At 50.8% G+C, this 18,191-nt stretch overlaps 1 protein-coding gene across 1 annotated transcript in view; it reads right to left on the bottom strand.

Moving 5' to 3' along the window:
- Positions 1-4,104: 4,104 nt before the first annotated feature.
- LOC104988553 (nodal modulator 1) overlaps positions 4,105-18,191 on the bottom strand; it is a 57,415-nt gene continuing 43,328 nt past the window's right edge. Inside the window, exons 24-32 of the mRNA XM_010839911.1 lie at positions 17,856-17,891; positions 17,181-17,340; positions 16,117-16,258; positions 11,720-11,803; positions 10,441-10,551; positions 9,418-9,519; positions 7,670-7,789; positions 5,166-5,258; positions 4,105-4,674 (exon numbers count right to left, since the gene is read on the bottom strand). Of these exons, the coding sequence (XP_010838213.1) occupies positions 4,543-4,674; positions 5,166-5,258; positions 7,670-7,789; positions 9,418-9,519; positions 10,441-10,551; positions 11,720-11,803; positions 16,117-16,258; positions 17,181-17,340; positions 17,856-17,891 (980 nt within the window). The 3' untranslated portion in view covers positions 4,105-4,542. The remainder of the gene's footprint in view (positions 4,675-5,165; positions 5,259-7,669; positions 7,790-9,417; positions 9,520-10,440; positions 10,552-11,719; positions 11,804-16,116; positions 16,259-17,180; positions 17,341-17,855; positions 17,892-18,191) is intronic.

Raw genomic sequence — 18,191 nt, 5'->3', positions numbered from 1 at the left:
TTCAAAGTCGGTCGGTTTCCAGCAAAGGGCTCTTACAGATCTAAGCACTGAGAGCTGGCGAGGAGCCTTGATGGAGGGAAGAGCATGGTCAACTCACAAAGGGAAACAGAACTGGGAGGCTAAGACATACCCTGGATGCAGCCACCAACGGAGCCAGACACTCCTGGGGTTCTCCACTGCACTGGCAGTGAAATGCCCCATTTTGCTTAAGCTAGTTGGAGTTGGGCTCCTATTACTTGAAATGAAAATAGCCTTGACTAATACAGGTAGAAATACATTGATTTACTGGAGGTCTCTCAGTCACTGTCCATTGATGATAGACCTTTATTGAGTACTGTTCCAGCTACCTAGTGTTGCATAACAAATTACCCCATAACTTAGAGGCCTAATACAATCATACATCATGCTCACAGATTTCTGAGTCAGGAATATGAGAAGAGCTCAGCCAGGCAGGGTTTCTGAAAGGGTCTCTGAAGCAGCAGCAGTCTGATGTTGGCTGGGGCTACAGTCATCCAAAGGCTTGACCAGGGCTGAAGGATCCAGGTCCAGGGCCCCTGAAGTGCCTGGTTGACAAGTTGGATTGGCTGCTATCCAGGGAACTCAGCTCTCCAAGGGGCTGCCTATGTATCCCCACACAAGGCAGCTGGTTTTCTCCAGAAACAAAATGGCGAGTGCAAAGCCCTTTATTATTTTTTTATTATTATTAAAGGGACTGTATTATTAAAGTGTGGGACTGTAGCCCACCAGGCTCCTCTGTCCATGGAATTCTCCAGGCAAGAATACTGGAGTGGGTTGCCATCTCCTGCTCCAGGGTATCTTTCCAACCTAGGGATTGAACCTGAGTCTCTTGCATCTCCTACTTTGGCAGATGCTTTACCTCTGAGCCACCTGGGAAGCCCTTACTGAAGTATAGTTGATTCACAATGTTGTGCCAACCTCTGCTGTAAAGTAACTCAGTTATACACATACACTTTACTATACACACTCTTTCACTACGGCTTATCACAGGATATTGAGTATAGTTCCCTGTGCTATACGTTAGGACCTCGTTGTTTATCCATTCTAAATGTAATAGTCTGCATCTACCAACCCCAGACTCCCAGTCCGTTCCTCTCCCTCCCACTCTTCCCCTTGGCAACCGTCCGTCTCTTCTGTCTGTGATTCTGTTTCTGTCTCATAATCTGTGTCATATTTTAGATTCCACATATAAGTGATATCATATAGTATTTTTCTCTCTGTCTGACTTACTTCACTTAGCATGATAATCTCTAGTTGCACCCAAGTTGCTGCAAATGGCATTATTTTGCTTTTCTTTATGGCTGAGTTGTATATATACACACACATCTTCTTTATCCATTCATCTGTTTATGCGATGCCCTTTATAACCCCATCTGAGAAGGCACACGTCAGCACTCACGTCTGAGTGCAGCCCTGACTCAGTGTGCAAGGGGAGCCCATATGAAAAGGCCGTGGGGATGGTTGGAGGCAGTCAATCTGAGGCGGGCTCCCTTCCTCAGGCCCCCACTGTGTGCAGGGCCTGGAACCACGGATGGCTGAGACACTTCTCATTCCCAGTGAGCACTCAGCCTAGACAGAATGGAATGGAACCACACAAACTTTGTGCCCAGAATCCTTCCCAACTCCCCTCATCAGGTGGCTCCAGCTTTTGAGGAAAGGGGGAATGCTGCCCATTGGATTTGGATTTGGATTTGGGGAATTGGGTTTAAGCATTTAGCCATGTAACTCTGGTTCTAGAAACAATGCTGAAGGAACAGTTAAAGGCCTGACCCTCCGTTGCACACATGGCTACATGTCACTGTGCTTTGACTAAATTTATCACAGCTCATGCCCCCATCTCTGGCATATGATATTCTCTTTCTCAACACCTGAATTATCCCCAACCTGGCACATAGATGCCCTGTCTCATTTTGTAGAGCAGGAGACAGCAGAGCACATGGTTAAGAACTCCTGCACCCGGGTTCAAACCCCAGCTCTGCCACTTAGTGGCTGCGACACTCGTAAGTCTCAGTTTCCTCCTGTAAGGTGGAGTTGAAGACATACTCATGTCGTAAGGTCCTGAAGACCCAGCATTTCATGCATGAAAGGACTCAGTGCGGTGCCTGGCACATGGTCACCACTCCTTTCCGCCACTGCTCGTCACTCAGGGAGGTGATCGTTCGCTTTCCCCTTATCTCATGACTCGTCTCTCAAGAGTTGAACACAGACCGTTGAGAGTTGAGCACGAGGACCACCTCCTCTCCCTACCTCTCTTGGAGCCCCTGCCCCCTACACACTCCCCATGCCCACCTCCAGCACCCCTCCACCCATGTCCAACCGTCCTTGCTGGTTGGATGATAACATTCCAAACAAAGGAAACCCAGGGAAGACTCAGGTGAAGCCAGCACCTTAGAATGGCACCTCCCTGTCTGTCAGTCTCTGGGGGTATCCTCGCTGAGGCTGGGCTACTTTAATAAGCAAAAAGGCGCAAGCAAGGGAGTTCTTCAGGGACCCGTCATTTAAGACATCTTTAATTTCTCAGGGGGGAAAAAAAATCTGTCTCATATAACTTTTGCTGCATTTAAAATTCTCTATCCATTCATTCTCACACCTCACAGAGGGGACAGGGGAGTTGTCTTGAGATTGCCAGAAAATGAAGACAATCTCAGGCAACAGGCCGAACTTCCATACGGGCTGAGAAAGGCAGCAGCCTTTTTCCAGGAACAGAGCCCTTTCAGAAGATCCACCGGCAAGAGAGGTGACCTGCAGCAGCGACGGGGGAAGATTGCCCCTTAGTGGCGGCGTCCAGAACTGGATGGAACATATTGACATTTAGTTGTATCTTCCACGAGCTCTTAACCTTTACACTGCGTCAATAAAAAGCCCCATTAACATTTAAAAGGCATGTTTCTGGGTGTCCACTTGGAAGAAGAGTTAGAAAACACTCCAAAAAATGGATTATGCATCTCGTCTCTCCCAGATCTCCAAAAGCATACTTCCTTCCACAGTGAAAAGTAATACCTGTGAAATGGCCAAGAGCCCAACAGCCGCTGGGCTGGAAGTGCAGCAGCTCTTCGGGAGGCCCCCTGGAGCCCGGGAATCCTCAAGCTGACCGTCCTCACTGGCTGTGGCACCCAACAAGACCTCCTTCCTTACTCCTCTTTCCCTTTCAGGTCCTTCCAGACCCGGCCTGAACATCGTGCCGGGGAAGCTTCCCTAAGCTCTCAGGTGGGACCTGACCTCTGCTCTGTGCCCCCTTGGCCACCTGAGCCTCCTCCACCAGGAAGCCTTTGGCTCTCCGCCTTGCCCTGTCCCCTGACCAGCTTGTCTTCCACCTGACGATGGATGGGTCGTGCGCTCTGAGAGCGGGTGCCACGTGTCCACATCCTCGCCTCTCCACACATACATTCATTCATTCGTTCCTTCTAAAGTGCCCACTCCACACGGAGCGCCAGGGACACAACAAGGAACAAATCGGGGCGGGGGGAGGTGGGGGGTGGGTTCGTCCTCATCCCGCTCCTGAAGTTTATACTGTTGTCTGCTCTGCTCGTCTCATAGCCCCGGTGCCTGTCACACGTGGGGCTCAATAAGCATTGGATGGCTGGATGTCCCTGCTTCCAGTGTAACTTAATTACTTCCCATAAGAATGAAATTAATGCCGTTCAAATGCTGAGAATTCCTGTGGATCCCTTATGCAAACTGGCAGCCTTCAAGCTTCACACAGCCTACGTATGTATTTTGTTTCGCCAGAAGTTACAAACTGAATTTGTCGCTAACATTTAAAACTTGGAAGAGTTCACATAAAACTCAGTTTTTCCGGCTTCTCTAGAGACGTGAACACGTGATCCCGCAGCACAGTGGGGGGGCCTCTCGCATTCCTTCAGACAAGGTGGGGCTCTTCACACCGTCACCCCCCACCCTCAACCAAGGTAGGGCCCTTCACGCCGTCACCCCTCACCACCTCTCCCGTTTTCCTATCATTGAGGCCAAAAGCCAGCTGCCATGTGTCATCTCGGCTTCACTCAGGACCCACGTGTCCCTCCAGGCGGTGCAATCGTGACCCCAGCATTAGGCCAGAGCCCTCCAAGGACTGCACCCGAGATGAGCTACAACACAAACAACTGGGCCATTTTATTGACTTTTTACCGCATAACACACCCTCTTAGGAGTACACACAGGCTGTGCGGTTTCCAGCAGGGACCTCAGATGCACAGGGACGTTAAGGGGAGGGTCAGTCCAACAGGAGCTTGATTTGGGAGTCAAGACACCCATTTACTGGAATTCTTTTTGCAAATGAAGCTGGAAGACTCAGGATAACATTCGCACACCACCAGCACAGCTTAAACACTTCTTTGACAAAAATAAAAATAATAAATTATCTTTGACTCAGAAAATCAATTGTGCTCTGCAGAGTGACAGGAGGGTCCCTTCACGGTGTCACATCGGGGCCGGGGAGGGGAGGCTGACGGGTGGCTGCGCCCGCGGAGCTGATGACAAGAGTCACACGCATCCTCCACACCAGGGGCCTGTCCCGAGGGAGATCCCTCACGTCCGCCTTGTCTTCTGTTTCTTGGCTTGTCTCTTTGCGTCTTCCGGGCCGCTGTTGTCAGAGGCTGTCTGGCCAAGGGCTCGGACTCCCTGCAGGCGGCTTGTCAGCTGCAGCAGCAAGGGGATGAGCTGGGAAGAAAAAGGGTATGAGAGAGGGGGGCTCCAGGAGAAGACGTCTGTCCAGCGGGACACCAAAGTCCCCACCCCTAGCCTGCCCTGGCCCATCCCTGCCGCTCTGTGCTCTCAGCCCAGCTGAGCAGGTCTTTGTACCAGAGAGGGTCACCAGAGACCCGGAAGTACTTCAGGGTTAAGGGGTAGGAGGGATACAAGAGGCTTCTAGCCTTGAAAGGAGGCCTTAGCACTGGTCTTGGGAATATACCCTGGAGAAGGAAATAGTAGCCCACTCCAGTATTCTTGTCTGGGAAACCCCATGGACAGAGGAGCCTGGTGGGCTACAGTCCATAGGGTTGCAAGAGTCGGACTGGACCCAGCTATTAAACCATTACTGTGAAGCGCGGTCACCTCTGTAACAATGGACATTCCTCCCCGGCCACATCCCAGCTATGAGGGATCCGCCCCCCACCCGCACGCCTGCTGCCCTGAGGGCTCGGGCCCCCTACCTTGTCGTGGTTGTAGCCAGCCAGCAGGACGAGCAGCGTCAGGGGCAGGGCGATGTATGATCCCTGGGCGATGTCCTGCTCGGGCAGTTTCCTCTGCGAACACCCAGAGCACCATCACCCCAGGCCAGCTCTCCGCCAGCACCCCATCCACAGCCCAGACGTGCCCGGCCTCCTCAAGACCCCTAGCACCCACATGACCCAGACGCTCAGTACCCAAAAGAAGTAACTGAAGCGACACAACTAAATCCCAAGTGAATCCTCTGCTGCACAAACTCCCCTCGCCTGCTCTCTGAAGCTCGGGAATAACCAGGTTCCAAGAACAAGGTGCTCCCCACCCCCAGACCCTTCACTATCTACACTGAGGAGACACAGAGCTGTGGGCGGCAGGGGACCCCTGTGGTTGAAAAGTACGAGGAGCTCATTTTGCTGAGCCCCAGCCGCACCCAGGGACTCTCTCCTCTAAGGAGGCATCAAGAACCTACTGTCCCAGACTCAGGGGCACAGTGAGCACCAAGCAAGTGCCAGAGGTCACACCCAGTGAGGCAGTGAAACAGTGCTGGGGACCCGGGGCCGCTCACCCCTCCTTCCAGGGGAGGCCCAGACTGTCAGCAGGGCCAGTGAGAACAGAACACAGTTCCCAGCCTCCCTCGCAGCCAGGTGGGGCCCCGGGGTCAACTCTGGCCACAGAACAGGAAGAGAAGTGACAAGTGCCACACCCAGGCTGTACCCTGGGTGTGCCCTTCCTCCCTGCTGACCGGACAGCCTCCAGCCACCTGTGCCATTCTGGGAAGGGCGATGTGCTGGAGGACAGCAGAGCCACGGAGAGGAGGAGCCCGACACCCAGGAGCTTCCGCGCAACCCCCGGAAGGTCAACATAAGATAGAACCTTCCCTCCTGCTGAAGCCCTGAAGTGCTGGGTCTCTGTAATAGCAAAAGAACCTATATCCCAACTAGCTCACTCCACCTCGACAACGGAAACAAATCAAGAACTTTCGGATGATGATAAAACAGGTTAACAAGCCATAGCGCTGTTCTCAAGGTACAGCCTCTTTCAGGAGATTTGCACAGTCTACACTGTTCTCATCATACTGTGAAGATACGACGTGCCAGTTTCTCTCGCATGTTCCTACAACGGGGCAGGGGACGTTCCCAGAGGCTGCACCGTGACGATGTCCTCACTCTGACAGGTAACGGGACGTGTGGCCTGTGGATGCTTGTGTTTTCCGCATGTCTCAGTTTGCATTTCTAATATGATAAATATACATATAACCCACACAAACCAAAGGTCTTTGAGATTCGCAAACAGTGTAAAGAGGTCCCAAGATCAAAGCATCTGCGGACACGCAGGAAGGAGAAGGACCAGAGGGCCTCTGACCCGAGACGACAGCCGGAGACAGACGCTCCCTTAATAAACAGAAGAATAGCGCAGAATCCCTAACTGTCTGCCCCCACTTGTTTTGACTTGTCTTAGATCCCAAACCAGTTTCCATCAAAGTAAATCCTTAAGAGCAAGATGGAGTCAGTGGGCAGAGGCAGAGCAACTATGAGGCGAAGCTTTGAGGACCGCAGGCCAGGCTCCAGGCCGGGTCTTCCCGTGTGACCTTGGGCAGTCACGTTAAAACTCGGTTGACTCAACTATAAAATGGCGATAATACGAACAGCATCTACTGTGGGGAATGACGAGGTGTATGGAGTGGTTAGCAGTGCGTGAAACACTGAGTGATGCGTGAGGAACGTGGTTGTCAGTACTGACATTCAGCACGGGATGCAGGGAAGCGCCTTGACGACCCTCGTAGGCATGTGGTGCTGAGCCGCCTGGCCAGCGGCCGGGACGAGAGAACCTGGCTCTGCCGAGCACCCCCAGGTAAGTCGCTCAGTCTTTGTGAGCTGCCAGAAGGATGGAAGAGAGGCACCTCCCCACGAAGGACTGGGATGAGGACCCACCAGGCCTTCCTTCCCCTGGCAGGTGGCTCTGCTCCCACGGTCTCAGAAGTGGGACCACACTCCTGGCAGCAGGGACGAGGCCTGCTCGCTTGGGCCCACCAGGCAGCACCTCCATCCTGCCTGGGCTGCCCACGCACTCCCCGGAGCTGGGAGGTGCCCGGCGGACGTCCAGGCTGCAGCCCTACTGCCCTCCACGGAGGCACTGCTCCTCCCTGGGGTTTCGTGCGCCTCCACACGGAGACAAACAGTTCCCGGCCTGCTCGTCTCTGTCACTTCCTCAGTCTCTGCTGAGGTGAACGAGACAAGTGCTTCCTCCTGGGGTCGAGGAGGAACCTTCTACTCATAGTAAGATCGTGGAGGCCAAGTCACCAAGCACGAGCCAGAAACCAGCAGAAGGGTCGCGTCCAAGTCCAGGCTCCCCATGCACGAGCCTCCCGCCTTCTCTCTATCTCAGGGACGAGGACTCCCACCAACTTCCCACACGGACAGAGGTCTGAAAAGCACTCAGTGGCACCTTGGAACCACTGCACACTCCATGCCGGAAGCCCCCTTCTCCTTACCGTGGGATTGAAGACCAAGGTGATGTGTTTGTGGTAGCCCGCTGCCGTGAAGGACACCTGTGGCAGGACGAAGTCGTACTGGGACCTGGGCAGCGTGGAGTCCAGGAGGACCACATAATTCTGTGCACAAGGAGGGAGGGGCAGTCTTTACAAAGGGCAGTTGGGGCAAAGCAAACGAACACTAAGTCCTAATGTGTGACTGTGATGCAAAGGACTTGCTGTTTCCTTTAGGAACCCCCAAGTTTACACCTCCACGCCTAGGTCACTAACTCGCACGTGATGGCCTCAGCGGGCCAGTCCAGCAGGGTCAGCCACGCAACCCTGCCATCTCCAAACAGGCGCTTGGAGCCCGCGGCTCGTCTTTCTAAGTGTATCCAACCATGGCGGCTACGTGGTCCTTAGAGAACCTGACTTTACGAAACACACAGTTCTGATGAATCAATTCTGATGAGGGAGACACACGGTTAAACTGAGGAAGATTGTTTTTCATCCAAAACAAGGTTGACTTCCAAGGGACGATTCTTGGCTCATTAGCTGGTGAGTTCTAAGAATGCAGCATCCTCTGCAGAGGTCCCGGTCACCGTCACAAGCCTGCGTGCTGAGCCCCAGCCTGGGGCCCAGAGCTGTGAGCACATTAGGCGTATGCTCTCAACCACTGACAAGACTGGGACTATTGCCCCATTTCACAGATTGGGGGAGAGAGGCCTGAAGAAGGGAAGTGTGACGTACCCAGGGTTACTCAGCTTGTAAGGCACAGAGCAGGCTGCGAGCCCCGAGGAGCCTGTGACCACACTAGGCATATGCTTTCAACCACTGACAAGATCAGGATTATTGCCCCATTTCATAGATGGGGGGAGAGAGGCCCAAAGAAGGGAAGTGTGACGTGCCCAGGGTCACTCGGCTTGTAAGGCACCAAGCAGGCTGCACGCCCCGGGGAGCCTGTGACCACACTGCTGTGCTGCCAGAAGTGGCTCGATTACTAAGGGCGCCTGGAGCAGTGCGGGGGAGGCCCCAGACTCTGTCACAACCTGCTTTGTTATTTCACTTCACACCGGGACAAGGCCAGAGGATCACCCCTGTGGCAGGTGGCAGGAAGCCAGGGGAGGAACCACACAGGCTCTCTGCTCACACTCTCAGGCTAAGTCCCCAAAAGGAACCAAGTTCTCTCCAGAGTTTGCTGCCACCGGGGCAGCCACAATAGCTGGCTCTGTGCAATTAGAGCTGACGGCAAACATCCTGTCATCAGTAAGTGATGATGACCTTGGTTAAATAGATTACGGTATTTTCTCTATCATGGTCTCCTGTGCAGTCATTAAATACCATGCATGAGAAAGTACGGGTGAGAAAGTCTTCAGTGAAAAGCACAGATTACAAGAAAATGTACAAAACAGTCCCAGCTTTGTATCACTAAACAAATACACGTTTTTATATTTATACACACATGCACACGCGTCAAAAAAGGTCAAAAGGAAACTATGGACATGTTAACAGCTGCTGCTTCTGGATGACAGTATTATGTCTGATCTCCATCCCCTTCCCCGATCTCCTGCCATGATGAATGTGTATTATTTTTATAACAGAAAAAGAGCTAATTCTGGGGGAAAAAAAAAATCCCTAGAGAGCCCCACCTCCTCTGATTCAACTGTGTCAGCAAGGTGGCATGAGGGGAAAAACTGGGAAAACTGAGTTCCTTCAGCGGAAAAGGGGAGTCGTTCCAGCAAAGACAGCGTGGAGAGGAGCGGGCTCACCTGGCCGTCCCTGAGCAGGGGCGGGAAGTGGAAGAAGAGGGACTGGCCCAGGGACACCGTCTGGATCGGGTTGTCGAGGTTGTCGCTTTTGTAAAGCTTCACCTGGAGGGCAGCGACAAAGCAGGGCATGCTTTCAAAACTTCAACACGATAAACACCACCTTTTCGACACCTTAGTATGGCTTATCTCTGAGGGGAGAGGAACTCTGGAAACACGGATCTTTGAAAGGGCAACCGTCCTCCCCCAACGGGCCGTTCCTAATGCTTTTGAAACACCAGTGATGTGACAGTTGTCAAAATGTTAAAATTTTTAAATTTAAGATTCTGACAACTTACGTTAATGCTCAAAATAGTAAACACCTGTTAGTGTAGTGATACCATTAAAGAGAACAGCTTCTAACATATCTGTAACATGCCAGGCGTGGGGCAGGCACTTCACGTACATCGTCACCAACCCTGACTCCCAAATGGGCATCACTGTTGTCCCTGTGGAGACCCAGAGAGCCTGGTCACCTGGTGTCACCACCGCCAGCCTTGTTCACTCGGCGTGCCCCCCACCACATACTGTCACCTCAACCCCACAGCTGTTACTTAAACTCCAAACACGTTCCCATTTTGCACTGGGTTCCTGGCTGCTTCCAGGAGCAGTTTAGTGTTCTGTTGGTGGCCTTTCTTTCTCTCCAGCCCAGGTTCGCTGCCTGTTCCCACCATTGTCTGACTCTGAGTCCACTGCCTGCCACACGCACCTTGCGTAGAATTTAGAAAGTGACCAGGTGCTTTGCCCTAAAGCCATCTCTCTGCTTTAGACCCCAGATCACACTGCTCATTCATGAGGCTTCTACTGTGATGCTTCTAAAGACACACAAGGCTGGCAAAACTGTCATCTGAAACCAGACCACGTTTTTCTCTAGCGATTGGCAGTCATTCCACCAGATACATGCTGGGCCTAAAGATTCTTAATCTCAACCTCAACCCTCAGCTAAACAAGGGCTAGAGCACGTTAGCTATCAGCAGCTGGCCTTACCCACAATGTAGGAAGATACTCAGAGGAAGTGATCACATTTCCACTTAAGTCGAATTGATTTATCTGCCGGAAAACTATGATGTTCACATCATCAATGTCATTATTCCCGACCTGGAAAGAGAGAAAGCAAGCTGGGCCAAGGAAGCTGGAAGACGGGGGCCTCTGCTCCAGCAGGGGACATCCCCGGAGCTCTATGTCCTAGCAACTTCCCTTCGCATTCAGGGAGCAAAGCTTGCTGTCCGAGCAGCCTGAGTCTAAGGTCCCAAATTGAGAGGAGACGGGTGACACTTGGCCATGGACGTGCTGTTTGACAAAGACAGTACTTTTTTCCTTAAGTTTGACTTATCAACATTTTCAAAAAGAAATTTCATAGTAAAAGAACCAGACTTCCCAGCGGCTCTTGAAAAAGAGAAGGATGCTCTTGCCTGGCAGGAATTGGCAAGAGTCAGGCCCCAGCTCCCCCGCACCCCCTGGGGTGGGCACGTGCCTCCGTCAGTCACCTTTTCATCTGTGGGGCCACAGTCCACATGACTGCCCGGGACCCCGATCTGAATCCCCATGGCAGGAAAACATAACATAAGATGCAGCCATCACAACCACTTAAACGCCAAATGCCATAAAGATGTCAAGAAAACTCATTGCCTAGGCCAAAAATCCTGAATGGCCAACCAGTCTCTGGACCCATCGTAATCTTTATCCATAATGGCACCTAATAAAGCCACCAAAGGCTTCTTGTCTGGTCCCAAATCCTCTGGTCTAGCAAATGAGACTTATTCCATGGGAAAAAACTTCACTGCAAATGATGCCAGGGACACGTCCTGTGACCTGGAGGGCTGCCTCTTTAGGGATCCGTTAGCTGAGTCATGATCTTAAAGATCAAGAGACTCTATTTGGCGGGAAGAACAAGGTCACCAGAAGATAAGAAATGTCAGTGGCCCTGTCACTGATGAAGCCCATGTTCCCTTTATCCCCTCCCTTGATCTAAAATGCTACTTAGGCCTTAAGATCCTCAACTTGTAGAATAATGATCAGAGCTAGCAGGGGAAGTGGGGAAACAACAGCTCAGATTTCTGCTCCGGATGCAAGACAGTGCTGCTGTTCATTAAAAGCCCACAGAAGACGCTGCTTGTAAAGATGACACTATTCTGAGAGGACCCTTAATTAGGATGTAAAGTCCCCCCCACAACAGATGAAAGGCAGCCAGCCAGAGGAACGCTGAAGGATTTTTGATCAGAGATGCAATCATGCAGTGATTCTGCTGAAGAATTCCATGTCTTACCACGATGACCCGGTGGTGGGGGAGGGCTCGTTCGATGTGGTCGTTGCCTTCCGCCTTGAGCTGAACGTGGTACACACAGCCCGGCTGCAAACAAATGCAGGAGTCTTATCTGGAAAAGGGCTTATCACCTGAGACCTGGTTGGAGCCTGCTCTGCCTGCAGGCCCCCATCCGGTGGACAAGTCTCTGTCCCACCTTGGTTCCCGGGCCTATCACCTTTCTTAAGAGTTCCTTGAAAATGTACCCTGATGTAGAAACCTTTTTCTGAAGTTTTACAATTCCTTCAAACTGTATTCAGCTTTTTCTACCCAAGGAAAATTAAATGTGGTTTCTGATTTCAAAATTGCAAACAAGATAAGCTTATTCTTGTTTAATAAATATGATGAAATTATTCCCTTTTGCTGTCCATCTCTCCCCTGCACCTGTATGTATGTACTGAGTGGTGTCTGGAATGCCACTCCCAAGGGGTATTATTTCTGTGAAGTAGGATTTGAGATTTTTCCTTTTTTACAACAGATTTCCTTTTTTACAACAGATTTCCTCTTTATACATTTTATTCTATTCTTCAAATGTACAGGGACATATGATGTTTACCCAAACAAAACTCACTATTCTAAAAAACTTTTTGTTGTTGACACTGCACACATGAAGGATGTACATTATTTACTCAGATCATTTTTTAGCAGACCGCAGTAAAGCACTTTGTTCTAAGCCAGTACATTACGACAGCTTCCCTGGTGGTTCAGGGGTAAAGAATCCACCTGCCAATGCAGAAGACATGGGTTCCATCCCTGGGTCAGGAAGATCCCCTGGAAAAGGCAATGGTAACCTACTCTAGTATTCTTGCCTGGGAAATCCCATGGACAGAGGAGCCCGGCCGGCTACAGTCCATGGGGTCACAAAGAGTCAGACATAATTCAACAACTACACAACAAGCAACAACGACAAACCACCTTGAAGAAATACAGTTGTTTCATGCGTTGCTATGTGGGCTAGCGGTGACTCTAAGAGAGAAAGACATATGAGTTCCAAGGAAATTTCTCAAAACGCTGCATATCAGATAAAATTCAGCTTTACGAAGGCTTTAATAGTCTAAATGAACCCACCATTTGTCAACTTCTGAACTTTTTTTTCCCTTACACATTTATTAAAAGAAAAGATCTGCATCTTTCCCCAGAGGGTGACAGATCACTTATACTAGCAGGGTTTAAAGAACTTTTAAAATAACCAACTTCTGATCACCAACTGCACACCAAATCTGATGACACATGAGCATCTAGAGCCAGGGGCCGAGTTCAAAGGTGACTGTGTGTGTCCAAGAGGGGACAACCCTGAGACTAACTGCTGATTTGTACACTAGCGAGGATAACACGGCCCGGTTTCCTAAATCACGTGCACTGTGACCTTCTCTGTGTGTGAGCAGAGCAGCACCTTAAACAACATTCCCTCTATATTAACCACGAGTCCTGGAGGCCAGTGTAAGGCTGATCTACTTTTTCCCCTTTCAAAATTTTGTCCTTTTCATTACGTTGCTTTCAACTATCTTATAATGAGCACATGGAACCTTTACAAAGACAATAAAACTATTATTTTTTTAAAAACCGAGAAAAGTCAAATTTATGATCACCAATAGACGAATTAATTCACTTTATAGCTCAGTGAGGACTGGCAGCACTGGGTTTGTTCAAAACAGCTCTTAGCAACAGCTATTTGCACCTCAGAAAAAGGTAGCAAGGTGTGAAAAAAAGGAGACGGCACTGCTGGAGACGGGGATCGTGGGCACTGCCCCCTTGCTCCCATGCCCAGCAGCGCAGGAGCCCACCCTAACCACCCGGCTCCTCGCTCCTGGCTGCTGACTCAGCGGTTCACCTTCAGCCTCTGGCAGCAAGATTCAGGCAGCTTCTCACCCAAAATGCCTCACAGCTTCTCACCCAAAATGCCTCACCAAATACCCTGCCCAGAAAGATCAGCTGCAGAAATGCATTCTCCTCGGGGTCAAAAGCCTGAGGAAATCTCCAACCAGGGCTCTCCAGCCTGGTGTCCCCTAGGAGCCTGGCAAACGCAAGTCCAAACCTTTGACGAGAACCATCTGAGGCTATTCCCTCCTTCAGCATCTGAGGCCTGGCACGTGGAAGGCTTTGGCTGCCACAAGGGGGCAACTCCACATAGCATTTTAAGTGCTAATGAATTAACATCTATTACAAGGAGGAGGGTGTGAGGGAGCATTAATTGAAACGTGAATCTATCACGGTGGAGAAGGAAACTATATTTGGTTTAGCTAAATAAAATGTGTTAAGTTGGTGAGTTTAGAAACACATGTCTGGCATATATACACTACCATGTGTATGATGGATCGCTAATGGGAGGCTGCTGTATAGCACGGGGACCGCAGTTCAGGGCTCTGAGATGACCTACAGCGGGGGGATGGGGGTCGGGGTGGGAGTGAGGCTCAAGAGGGAGAAGGGGATATATGTATGCATAGAGCTGATTCCCGCTGCTGTGCAGCAGAAACTAACGCAACACTGTAATGCACCTATACTCCAATTTAAAAAAAGAAAAATATGTATGGGCCCGTAAGACTCCGGGGGGAATCAACACGGTGATGCAGAACCTGAATTCTTGCAACCGTAAAAGGGAGATGAGCCAGGAACACTGGGTCCACCCAAGAAGAAGGCAGACTGAAGGCCACAGACACCCCCCAGGCCTACCTTCTGCTGTGGCTTGGACCGAGGAAAGCTGCACACAATCACCCAAGCTGGCAGTTCTGGTGAGGAACTGCCTCACCAGAGGGAAAGGAGTGGTCTGACCTTGCTTCTAACCACTTGCAGAGTCGGTGCACCAGGCACCACTCCGTGTGTATTAACTCACTTCGTACTGACAGCCAACCTGTAGGGCAGCCGTGATCCTCATCCTCACTTTACAGATGATGAAACGGACACAGAAGGCATGGGACGCCTGCCTGAACTCACGCAGCTAAGAAATGACAGAGGCAGGGTTCAAACCCAGACAGAAAGGCAACTAAGGGCGCAGTGCCAAAGCCTGCATCTGCATGAACACATGCGACAGAGACCCGGATCTAAGGACCCATCGCCTCTCCCGGGGTCCTGGCTGCAGCCGGCCTGGGGGCGGGGGACACCCATGTGGCCCACCTGTTCTCTCTGGAACCACTGCCACGAGGAAGGGAAGTAGGCCTGGGGGACAGCAGGGAGCGCCCTGGGGCCCTGGGAACATGTCCCGAGGGCAGCGTGACAGCACGCTCCCCGTCTAAGGCTATTCCTCCAGCATCCAAGGCCTTTTCCATGGAACAAGTCAGCAGCCACAAGGGGGCGACTCCACACAACTGAAAGTGCTGAGTTAACATCAGCGTTCCCTGGAGCGGGCAGGGCCTCCCCGAGGACAGAGGAGGCGGAGAAGGGAGCATCACAGAAAGGCTGGCCAGACCCCAAAGAAAGCCCACCCAGCTGGCCCACGAGAACAGACATTCTCCCGTCCTCAGCACAGCCCCAGGAGACACCCCCAGGCCTGCATTCCTCCTTTGCCTTGAACGCTCCTCACTCACCAAGTGACCTCCTGCCCTGACTTCCCAATATTGGTGAGTGAGGACACCTGGACACGGGACATGGTCTTCTTAACTTTGGGAAAGGACAGCACGGCCCCAGTAAAGTGTTAATTGCTCAACTGCGTCCAACTCTTTGTGACCCCATGGTTGTCCGGCTCCTGTCTGTCCAAGGAATTTTCCAAGCACGAATACCAGAGTGGGTAGCCAGCCATTCCCTTCTCCAGGAGATCTTCCTGACCCAGGGATCAAACCCTAGTCTCCAGCATTGTGGACAGATTCTTTACTATCTGAGCTACCAGGGAAGCCCCTATTTTTTTTAAATTAGTGGTTAATATCTAAAAATCAGGAGTTGTCACGTGGAAATGTGAATTTCTGACTTCTCTTTTACAAACTCTAATCATCGGCAACCCTAAGTTATCTTCCCACATGGCTACGAAGAGCTGGAGCTGCCTGGCTGTTGCCCCCTCTCCTGGGCCAGGACCTGTCCACGGTCCACAGTCCACACTGCTCCCGACAGGCACCCAGTCCACTCCAGCCTTTTACACTTGTCTTCGAGTCCCACAGGTATCCGATGTGAGAGGCTGGCCTAAGCCAGACCACCTGTTCTGCACCAAACCCATGGTTTTCTACCTGTATTTTGCCATAAAACCACAACCCAGTACGTCAGCTACATAAGTGTTGGGCATGTCAGTTAAGACAGGGATTGGGGAGTTTCAGAGCCCCACGCCCCCTCTCAACCCTCTTGCCCTCACTCCTAGCATCTTGGGGGCACCACTGAACCCAGGCACCGCTGAAGCCAGTATGAAAAAATCCACTAACGAAACACATCCAAAGGCTCACCAGCAATCCACGTAACCTGAACTTCCCTTCCTCGTCCGTCACGGTGTCTTCTCCATAAATACTGCAGTCGCTCTGGCCCACTGCTTCCACGGCAACACCCTGTTCTGGCTCTCCGTTTAAGGAAGAAACTGTACCATAGCAACTAGAGAGACGAGAGAAGAAACGCAACACGACATTCTCGGGGCTTTCTGATGCACACAAAAGATTCCAGGGACAGTGTCCGGCATTCACCAACAATTATGGTGCAAAATAACTCGGTGGAGGACAGTACCCCAAATGACCCAGACAACGCACTTCCAGCTGTGTCACCTGCAAGCTGAGCCTTCCTGCCAGAGGGCTCAGGCCACTCCTATCATCAATTTCTCTTCTCATACATTTTAAGGGGTGCTCCAGAAAATCGTAATTTAGAAAGGCTAAACTTTCTTTCACTCCGCTTTATTGCATTTTTTGTTAAACTTTATTTTAAATAATAAAGCATCCAATAAAATGAAAATAAATCACTTCCCCTTTCATTCTATTTTTATATTCAATTGAAAATGGTCCGTTTTTCTAAACCTGTTCCTTCTGATTAATCAACCTTGAAGTGCTTCTACACATGTATATAAATACATACGCGTGTGCCTATAATTATAAATACTTATGTGAATAAACCATCTCTGGATGCACTCAGCAATGCTGGAACACCTAGGTGGCTGGGAGGCCAGGACAGAAGGGAAACTCCACACTGAATATTTTCTTTTCAACATTTCCAAATTTTGTTCAAGTGAATGCATTTCCTCCTTTCCAAAATCTAACTAATGTTTCAAACACTTTAAAAAAATAAAAATTTTTAGGAACTCAGTAGGTTCTCACAGGCCAATTTCAAAAGAGGAGCTTTGTGACTAAATCATTCATGGGGGATATTAGGAGAAAAGGGTTGCAGTCAGGAACCTGTGGACTCGTGTCTCATGGCTCTTGTCTTCCAAACAGAACCAACCTGAAGACTGGGATGGGTTCCGAGAGAAAAGAGTGTGTGAGTGATCCCACGGCCCGGCCCGGGGGAGACGGGAGAGGGGGCAGCCCACCTGTAGGCCGTGCGGTAGCCCGTGATGGTGATCTTCAGGTTCTGCCCCTCCTGCACCTCGATCATCTGCGAGGACGGCTCAAACCGGAATTCCTTCATCATGGGCTTGAAGTAGTACTGGCCAGGGCTCTGCCAAGACACAAACACGAGCTGAGCCTCTGCTGCAAGTCAAGGGGTGGCATTAGAGGGAAGGGCTCAAGTCATGAAGGAAAGAGGCCAGAATGAGGCCCCAAGAGCCCTAAGGCTACCCAGACACACAGAGATGGTAACTAACTCTACAGTCAATCATTACAGTGACAGCAATTACCATTCTAACACCAGCTGTCATTACTGTGCACCTATAGTACCTCTGCAGGGTAGAAATCACATTTGAACTTTATGAATGAAGCAACTGAAGCTCAGAGAGGTCAAGTAACTAGCCTGAGACGACATGGCAAGTTAAGTAGCAGAGGGAAGATTCGAAGGTGGGCGTGCTTCAGGTCCCAGTCTGGGATCTTTCGGCTACACCTCACTGCCTGTTTGCGACATCCCTGGAATGGTGACTTTATTCCCAGGGTTGACAAGATGACCAACTGACGTGTCCACCATTGAGGGCTTCAGACTACATCCTCAGTGGAAAATGGGTGCTGTCCACCCACTGCGGGGAGCGTGCTTTGCAGAAGAAACACAAGCTCACCCCCTGAACGAGACTTGGCATTATAAACAATGAGATCTGGTGGTAAAACAAAGGGACACTTAAGACAGGAGCTGCTGGGGCCAGGGTAATTAATTACATTGTCTCAGTGACAAGTGGGTGACCAGAAAACAAGACGTCTGTGCGGAAGGGAACATGCATCAGCAGCATTAAGTTCTAGTGAGAGCCATCCTTAATTACAGCTGGTCCCCAAAGAAATGTGAGGCACTCCACAATGGTTTTCTGTTCTCACATTGTCAAGCAATACACAAGTCACAGCCGCCATGTCCTTGCGCGCTCATGGGGGAGCCGGGCAGGCGATGCAGTAGTGGGCACCTT

Source organism: Bison bison, unplaced genomic scaffold, assembly GCF_000754665.1.
Source record: "Bison bison bison isolate TAMUID 2011002044 unplaced genomic scaffold, Bison_UMD1.0 scf7180017864135, whole genome shotgun sequence".
Lineage (NCBI taxonomy): Eukaryota > Metazoa > Chordata > Mammalia > Artiodactyla > Bovidae > Bison > Bison bison.
Note: the sequence above shows the minus strand (reverse complement) of the source record. Positions and strands in the feature narration are given on the sequence as shown.